Source organism: Meles meles, chromosome 19 (genome assembly GCF_922984935.1).
Source record: "Meles meles chromosome 19, mMelMel3.1 paternal haplotype, whole genome shotgun sequence".
Taxonomy (NCBI): domain Eukaryota; kingdom Metazoa; phylum Chordata; class Mammalia; order Carnivora; family Mustelidae; genus Meles; species Meles meles.
Genome location: NC_060084.1, coordinates 47353522 through 47362600, shown reverse-complemented (window position 1 = coordinate 47362600; position 9079 = coordinate 47353522). Strand labels below are relative to the sequence as shown.

At 55.9% G+C, this 9079-nt stretch overlaps 1 protein-coding gene across 1 annotated transcript; it reads left to right on the top strand.

Moving 5' to 3' along the window:
* Window positions 1-1777: 1777 nt before the first annotated feature.
* LOC123931190 (carcinoembryonic antigen-related cell adhesion molecule 3-like) lies at window positions 1778-8681 on the top strand. Its single transcript, XM_045988053.1, has 8 exons — window positions 1778-1966; window positions 2778-3134; window positions 4803-5081; window positions 6085-6205; window positions 7163-7215; window positions 7533-7564; window positions 8004-8045; window positions 8280-8681. The coding sequence occupies exons 1-8, from the start codon at window positions 1903-1905 to the stop codon at window positions 8343-8345; spliced, it is 1014 nt and encodes a 337-aa protein (XP_045844009.1). The 5' UTR covers window positions 1778-1902; the 3' UTR covers window positions 8346-8681.
* Window positions 8682-9079: the final 398 nt, after the last annotated feature.

The following is a 9079-nucleotide window of genomic DNA, read 5'->3' as shown; positions in this document are numbered from 1 at the left end:
GCTGATCTGTCAGGGGTCCCTGTGCAGCTCCCCTGCCCTGCCTGGCACCACCCATGGGGGAAGCAGGGTGACCACAGGAAGGTCCCCCAGGCAGAGGACACAGACTGCCCAAGAAGCTCAGGAGCACACGGACTGTCTCCAGGCCACAGTTCATCCAGTGGACACTGAGAGGGAGGGTCTCCTCGAAACATTTCCAGGAGCCGCAGCCGCCTGACCTCCCCCTAACTCTTCCCTTCCCAGGACATGCAGGAAACCCCCTTCGCACCTGGGAATGGAGCTCCAGGGACACCGGGTCCTGGATTTATGTCCCCGGAAGCAGAGGCCGGGCTGGGGACACCCAGGGATGGACCGTGGGTCCTACACCTGTCGTCACCCGGCCTGTCCCTTTCTCACCCCCAGAGTCATCTCTGGGACCTTGCTGCCAGGAGTCAGTCCAACCTCCCCAGAGCCTGTGAGAGCACTGGGAAGGCCGGTGCCCAGCTGGCCTTCTCTGCTACAAACAGAAATCATCCCCGGGATCTGGAGACCCTGGGGCTCTGTGTGTGGTGCCCACAGACTCAAGGCCAGGACACAGCAGGGGAGTGGGGAGAAGGGCCATCCTCTAGGGGAACCCGGTCCCTTCAGTCTTGCTATTCAGAGTGCGCTCCCCGGGCCAGGATGGTCAGCATCACCTGGGAGCTTGGTAGAGGCAGACTCTGGGGTCCACTCCACACCCGCTGAGTCAGACTCTGCATTTTCACAGGCTCTGCAGACCCTCCGTGGGCACAGGAGGGGCAGAGGTGGTCCCACCCCCACACCATGGGGTCTCAGCCTGACTTGGCATCTGCTGAAGCAGCATTTCTAGGTGTCCCCTGGGCATTCACAGTCTTGATAAAGTCCCACAGGTGATTCCAGCGCACAGTGGGGGTGACATCCCGGTGACAGGAATTCCTGAGGCAGCCCCCAGGCTCCTACTCCCAAAGGGAAAGCCACAAGGAGAGGAGAGAGGGCTGTGGGGACACTGACCCTGTACCTTAACACCAAGCTGTGCGGGTCTCTGGACCCCAATGCCACAAACTTGTGCTTGTCCCAATAAGGGTATTTGCGCTCTCCCACATGCTGGGAAATCACAGCTGAAGAGGGAGAGGCCTCAGACCTTGTCAGGGAACCGAAATGTAGACAGAGATGAAAGGGGTAGGGGCCAAGAAAGTCAGGAGGGAGGGGAAGAGGATGGAAGGGAAGAAGGGCGGGGACCTGACAGAGACCCCGCCCCCAGCCCACGTGACTCCGCCCTGTGCTCCTCTGCTCAGGGGCCGCTCAGAGCCCAGGGAGGAAGGGCGGTCAAGCTGACAAGTCCGGACTGCGGTGCTCCTCCTGAGTTTTTCTAGAGCAGAAGCGCTTCTCACAGAGGAAGAGACAGACCGGGCAGCAGGCACCATGGAGCCCGCCTCAGTCCCTCCCCGAGGAGGACGGGTCCCTGGCAGGGGAGGAGAGAGGGCTGTGGGGGCGCTGTCCCTGCACCTTGACCCTGAGCTCAGTGGGTCTCCAGACCCCAACGCGACAGGCTTGTGCTTGTCCAAACAAGAGGGTGTGCGCGCTCTCACATATGGTGGGAAATCACTGCTGTAGAGGGAGAGGCCTCAGCCCTTGTCAGGGAATCAAAATGTAGACAGAACTGAAAGGGGAAAAAGGGAACAAGGGAGTGGGGAAGGAGGTAAGGGGTGGAGAAGGGAGGGGAGGGGAAAGGAGGGGCCCTGACAGATACCCCACCCCCACCCCCCCCACCCCCCCACCCCCCCGCACTCCTGCTTCAGAGGCCACTTAAGCCAGAGTCAACACCTTGGGACAACAGTGCTTCTCCTGAGCATTTCTGGAGCAGAAGCTCTTCTCACAGAGGAAGGGACAGAGCAGACAGCAGGCACCATGGAGCCCCCTTCAGGCCCTCCCAGAGGAGGACAGGTCCCCTGGCAGGACGTCCTGCTGGCAGGTGAGAGGGACAGTTCCCTGGGAGGGAGTGGGAGGATGGGAGGAAAAGGAAGGCTGGGGTCTCACAGGGAAAACAGGGCTCTGAGAGGGGACAGAGGAGCAGGGCAGGACTGGGAGAGCCGCTCAGTGACAGGACTGTCCATGATCTGGAGGTGGTGAGCCAAGGACTGTTCCCCAAGTTACTCATCACTGAGGACTGAATTTGGAAAACTGATGATAACAATAACCAGGGACCGTAATCATTGTCCCTTCCCACCAATCTGAGATCTTCACAAGCGCCAGACTTGGAGGGCCCTGGGGACACATTCATTCAGCCCTGGGTATTTGCCACCTGCCCCACCACTGAGGTACATCACAGATCAGACGAGTCCGTGCCCTCCCCGTGCTCACTTCTGTGGGGAGGAAGACAGACACCCAGAGACGTCTAGGATGTGAGGTCAGGTACGACAAGCGTTATGAAGGGAACAGAACAGGGAAAGGTCAGGTCGTGGAGACAGAGGGTCATCAGAGGAGGTGGTCAGGGCAGGGCTCTCCTGAGGACCCCCTGAGCGTGAAAAGGTATCTGAGGGCAGTGAGGGAGTGAACGACAGACACGGGAGGAAGTTGTTCCAAACAGAGGAAGTAAGTTCAGAGATGAAGCAGTGCGGTCATGCTGCTGACCTTGACCAGCAGAGACACACACAGACAGATACCCGTGCACACTCACACACACCCTGAGGCTGGGGGATGAGGACCTGCTGCGTCTGCAGGGCCCCAGCTTTCCCTCCAACACCTAGGTCCAGACACTGATCATCTGCTCCCTTCCCTCCTAGTCTCGCTCTTAACCCTCTGGAACCCGCCCACCACTGCCCAAGTCACTGTGGAGTCCGTGCCGCTCAGTGCTGCCGAAGGGAAGGACGTCCTTCTGCAAGTCCACAACTTGCCTGGGGATAATGCGCGCCTAGACTGGTTCAAAGGGGCCACAACAGAGAACCGCCGTATTGTATCATATATAGTAGATACACAAAAAACTGTCTCAGGACCTGCACACAGCGGCAGAGAGACAGTGTACCCCAATGGATCCCTGCTGTTCCAGGACATCACCCTGAATGACACAGGAGTCTACACCCTAGAAATCACAAATAGAACTTATGACAGGGTACAAGTAACTGGACAGCTCCATGTATTCGGTGAGTAATTCCCTCTCACCTCTGGGGCTGGGTGGGGTGAATTCTACTTCACACACAGGATGACAGGCTGGGACTGGGCTTCCATCCCCCTCTGCATTATGTCCTGTGTGGGGGCAGGGTTCCAACATTTAGTGCAGGACACACAGTGGAGACTAACTTCCTAAGATTGGAATTCCTTTCCTGGAATCCAGACTCTGGGATCATCTAAGAAAGACCCTGCAGGGCCCAGTCAGGGCCAAGCCTGGGGGATCCACTGGGTTCTTCAGCAGACTCAGCCCAGACCACTACTCGGGGCTCCTGACTGTAGTGACCCTGGGGCATCTGTGCCAGGATGAGGTGGGGGCTCCTGGGCAGAGCTGAATGTGAGCAACTATTTCTGGCTGCCTGAGCTGGTCACCAGCCAGGGTTCAGTCTCAAGAGCCACATCTGGGGAGGGGCCAAGCCTGGTCCTTCACCTGAGACTCAGCATGGACAGCACAGAACTAAAAAGCCCCCAGTCCATTAGCCAACTACTCTTGGGGACTTGGGGGACACCAGAGGAAGGGCAGCAACCTCAGGGAGGAACAGAGCAGAGAGAGGCTCCTGACTGTCCTCCTCCAACAAGAATCCAGCCCAGGGAACCTTCTCTTGTAGAGCAAAGTAGTAACAGCTGCCGTTTGATTGGCCAGCTGCTATAGCCCAAATTGACATCAGATATTTGGGGTCATTAAATGGATAATTCACAGGTCTATCAAGTAGAGGTCATTTATCATTCTTCCTGGTGCATTAAGGGGAAACCAAGAAACAGGGAGACACAGTCACTGAATCAGGGTCACACAGAGTAAGGAGTGGCAGATCGGAGTGACCCAGGTTCTGTGTGCAGACACAGCCCCGTCCTCTCCTCCATCAGAGGTAGGGATGCTGGCGTGGGCGATGAGAGCAAACAAGGCTCACTCCATGTTTGCTCTGGAACCCAACACCCTTTGTCAGAACGAGCTGGCCGCCCCTCAGATGCCCGAGCCGAGCCTCCCTGTTCTAGACTTGAGATCTGATTGTTTCCTGGTGTGTTCCTGGCCCTCCCACCCAGGTGTCAGGGAAAGGACTGGCCTTCTGCTCCCTACCCTGCCCCTGAAAACAGCCGAGGGTCCACATGTAGGAAACTCAGTTGCTTTTGTTGGGGAAGGAAGGAGGGAAGGGTGTGGGAGTTTCTCCCAACGAGGGCAGGGAGCCTGGTGGTCAGATCTCCTAGGATCCTGCACCCAGGGCACCTCTCTGAAGAGATGATGGGTCGTTCATTCCCTCAGCACCCCTGCATCCTGCTCATCCCCTCGCTCTCTGCTTGGTCGTTGGTCTCAGCTCTTGCTCATGATACCGAGGTTGCTGGCCACAGGAGCTAGAGGTTCCTGGTGCTGATACCTCCGTGATGTCTGTACACAGCACACACATGACTAAGGGCCAGAGGGAACCTGAGTGTCAAGGGGGAGGGACAGCCCTCTCCTTACAGATCATCACCTGAACACAGACACTCATCCTTCTTCAGACAATAGGGCCATCCTCTGGGGCACCTTCACAGAGCTCTCTGGGGCCCTCCGACTGGCTGGTACCTCAAAGGAAGGAGCTTAGCCCCAGGCGCCAGGGACCAGGGACCAGGCCCATTCTCATTAAGCCACTTCCTGCGTTTCCCCACAGACTCCTTGGCGCAGCCCATTCTCCATGCCAGCAACACCACACTCACAGAAGACAAGGACTCTGTGGTCCTGACCTGCTCCACAAATAACACTGGGGTCTCCATTCACTGGTTCTTCAATGGCCAGAGTCTAAAGCTCACAGAGAGGATGACGCTGTCCCAGGACAACAGCACCCTCACCATACACCCTGTCAGGAAGGAAGATGCTGGGAATTACCACTGTGAGATATCCAACCTGGTCACTTCCAGGAAAAGTGACCCTGTGAGGCTGGATGTGAGCTGTGAGTGACCCTCAAACTCTCCCATCCTCCCTGTATATTTCATGGCAGGCTGTGTAAAATGGGTGGAGGCCCGCAGGAGGTGGGAGCCTCCTTCAGGGCCTCTAGGGCAATGTGGATAAAATTCCCCCCCCCCAAATTAGATGAATCTTGTTAGCATCTTGGTTCTGATTTCTACCAGTTGTTGAAACTGGGGCAAGACGTTCAACCTCCTGAACCTCATTTTCCTCTTCTCTAAAACTGGAAAGAACAGCTGGATCACAGGGATGAGATCATGAGTTCATGAGATGAAATCCGGAGACAGGGTCATACTCCGTTTCCGGGCTCAGTCAAATTTCGCAACTATTGTCCTTTGGTTATTAACATTTTTGTTGCCAGCTGTACTGTCTCGGGGAACTGGGATGAGTGTTGTCTGATCAGATTCACGCTCTCTGACCTGCACTGATTTACTGATTACAGTACTCACTTTAAACACTCAGTTGTTCATTAGTGAAGCCCTGTACACACTGAGTTGCTCATTGTGCACAGTGGGCGTGACACCTGGCTGCTCATGGGTAGGGAAACAGCAGATGGGATCAACATAAATATTTCCCACGTGCCTGGCACAGAGCAGACCTCGGAAGCAGTTGCTGATGTTATTCTCCTTAATCAGTGTTGAGTGGACAGGTAAGGGCTCCCTCTAAGACAATCAATGATGACAGAAGACACAGGGAAGAGGCATAACGTGAGAGGAAAATGAACACCCTGGGGCGGGGGGGAAATGTGGAGATGAGACAAAGTCCAGGGTTGCACTGTGAGGAAGAGAAAATGTAGTGGCCGAAGGGATGGGGGCACTGTGGTGACAACACACTCACACACGCACGCACACACACACACACACACACACACCCACCAGCCAGATCTCAATGCCCTTTCTTCCTCCTTTACTAGGCCCTTCCCCCACGGACACTCCTGGTTTCCCCAGATTTGACTTGGGACTCATTCCCCTCTCTTTCTTCTTCTTCAGATGAAGCAAGCACCACAGGCTTCCCTGTGGGCTCCATCACTGGCTTGGTAGCCGGGGTCCTTGTCGGACTGGCACTGGCCGCTACCCTAGGCTGTCTCCTGCTCCGCACAAGGACTGGAAGGTACGATGACATTTCCCACACACTGATCCTGTCCCACAGCTGCTCCCAGCCAGGAGGGAGACTCTGTCCTGACCTAGGATCCTGGACGGCCTCTTCCAGACTCCCAACTGCCCCCTGGATTTTCCTTCCCATTCCATCTGGCTCCTTCCTTGCCAGCTGCTGACTGGGGTGCTTCCCAGGCAGGATGGAAGCTTCCTTGGGTATAAATGAGGGACAGTTAGGGAGCAGCCCCTCGGGGTTGTCTGGTTCACTTGGCACATCGGCAGCAGTGCTGACAGGACTAAGTGCTCAGCAAAGGGCACCTCCTGTGGTTTATTTCAGGCCCCACGCTCTGTGAGGGGGATTTGCAGCCTCAGGGTCTGAGGGCGGTCCTGGTCAGGGTCACACAATGGAGAGGGGAAGAGCCTGACAGGCCAGTTGTGTCACCCCCAAATGGCAGATGCGGGAACCACAGCCCCGGATGTGTGAGACCAGAGAACCTGGGTTCACCCAGGGCTAGTCCTGGGATGTCCTTTATGCTGCTTTTCCAGGCAGATGGACATAGTGGGCGGGCCTGTGGGGGCAAGAGTGTGGCCACAGCAGGGATGCCACATTCAGCACATCCACCACATGCTGGGGATCCAGCATGCCCAGGGCTCCCCAAGTGTCCTGCTCAAGGAGCTGCAGCCTTGACCGTACCACTCAGTCAGACCCTCGTCTTTGATTCCTTTCCTGGGTTCTCCGTTCCTTTTCAGGACACTTTCTCCTAGTCACCCATCAGGCTGCAGGTCTCCCGCTCTGGGCTTCAAAGGCCTTTCCTTATCCTCTCTTCTGGGTCCTGCCTCTGCTAAACAGCACTGGTGGAGAGAGGGGTTCTCTAACCCCTGCCTGGATTCAGGATCCTGCTGGTCCCCTGCTCTGACACCAAAGCTGTGACCTCACCCTGCAGCCCTCACACTTAAGCCTGATCTTTCCTAGGGCCAATGGCTGGTGTGATCTCAGAGAGCTCTGCTGCCCAGCATCCACCCCCCGTGAGTATCTCTCCCGCCTGGGAGTTCTGGGCGCCCCAAGATCCTGCCACATTGTCTTCTCCTGCTACTCAGTCGCCTGGAGCCTCTGACCCTTTCTCTGGGGTTTTAACCCAGGGGGCCTCAACCACCTGTGGTTGTGGAATCTAGATCATAGGGCAACACCTTACCAGCACTGGGCCCTAAAATGGCCAGTGGGTCTTTCCCTGGGAGGTGCTCCTACTTCCCTATTGTCTGAGAGCTGTGGACTTGTCGCCTCCTGGGAGGGTGAGCCCAAGCTTCTTCACAGCCCTGGTGCTAACTCCTGTCTCTGTTCCCAGGGCACATTCCAGCCAGCAGCAACAAATCGCAGGTAAGCCTGCCCCCTCCACCTCTCTTTCCAGTGGGGTCCAGGCTGTGAAGGGTCAAGGCAGGGCATCCAACCAATTTAGCAGCAAGGAGCAGACCCTGCTTCTCCCAGATTAACCAGGACAAGGCAAACCCTGTTCCAGCCAGGCATGACCCTCTTCAGGGACAGGATCACTCCCCCCACCATGTCCTGAGTTGTCCCTGCTCCCTTGAGCTGGCCAGTGGGAACACTGAGTACAGCCAGGGGCAGGGTGGCCACTGGGGGCATCAGCCAGAGGTCCTGAGCTAACAGGAATGGGGCAGAGGGTGCAGTGGGTAGTGCTCTGGGACTGGGGTGTGGGTCAGCGGGCTTGGAGAAAGCTGCTCAAGAGACAGAACTGGTCACCCCCATAGAGAAGTGACCTTCCCTCTCTGTCTACCAACACCCATTCTCTCCTGTTTAGGACTCCCTGCCCGGCCCCACGACAGCCATTCCTGTCTACCAGGTGAGTGTGGGGAGTGAATGTTCTGGCCCCCAAAGCTCAAGGGGGCTGAGGATCTGCCCCAGCCTGCCCCTGGCTGAGCTTTAAGGTTCAGGAACAGCAGAACAGAGAGGAACAGGGGATACTGGGAGGATATAGGCTCTCATCGAGCAGCCCAAGTTGATGTAGAAACTTGAAGTCACCCAGATGTGTTCTATGAAGGTGACAGGGGCTCAGAGGCCTCTTCTTCTTTTACAGGAATTACGACACCCAGATACAAAGACTTACTGCCAGATCAACCACAAAGCAGAAATGGCTTCTTAGTTTCCCCAGGGCCTGGGGGTCGCTGAGACCCAGGACTCTAGGGGGGTCAGGAGCCACAGCCTGTGCCAGAGAACCAGCCCTAGGCCCTGAAGATATTCAGGAACATCGACCCAGGGTTGGGTCCTTCCTGATTTCTGGAGACTCCTGCAGGCTTCCCTGAACCCAGGAAAAAGGCCCCCATCTCCCAGGAAGTGGGGGTTCTCAGGGAAAGTGTCCTGACCGCTGACCCACTGAAGATGATCTAGATGATCTGGATGAAGAGGACTCATCCCCTCCTTGGTCCTTTTTTTATGCATGGTAATTTCTCTTAAAGAAATTCACCCGGGGCACCTGGCTGGCTCAGTCAGTAGAGCATGCAACTTTTTTTTTTAAGATTTTATTTATTTACTTGAGAGAGAGTGCGCGCACAGGAGCCAGGAAGAGGGCAAAGGGAAAGGGAGAAACAGACCTCCCACGGAGCAGGGAGCCGGATCCAGGGACCATGTCCTGAGCTGAAGGCAGATGCTTAATTGACTGAGCCTCCCAGGTGCCCTGAGCATGCAACTCTTTATCTTGGGGTCATGAATTTCAGCCCCATATGTGGTATAGAGTTTACATTGAAAAAATAAATAAAGTGTAAGAAATAAAAAAGAGAAAAGAAATTCACCCAAAACTCTTGGTCTCTTCTCTCTTGGGTCACATAGGGAAACATTACCTCTGACTTGACCAAGCCTTCATCTCTGGTCCTCCAGGGT

What these genes read in the sequence shown, in the direction of transcription:
- LOC123931190 (XM_045988053.1), top strand. Translation starts at nt 1,903, where the DNA reads ATGGAGCCCCCTTCAGGCCCTCCCAGAGGAGGACAGGTCCCCTGGCAG. An exon ending in GCAGGACGTCCTGCTGGCAG is followed by an intron (nt 1,967 to 2,777) that starts GTGAGAGGGACA and finishes CTTCCCTCCTAG; the next exon opens with TCTCGCTCTTAACCCTCTGG. An exon ending in TGTGAGGCTGGATGTGAGCT is followed by an intron (nt 5,082 to 6,084) that starts GTGAGTGACCCT and finishes CTTCTTCTTCAG; the next exon opens with ATGAAGCAAGCACCACAGGC.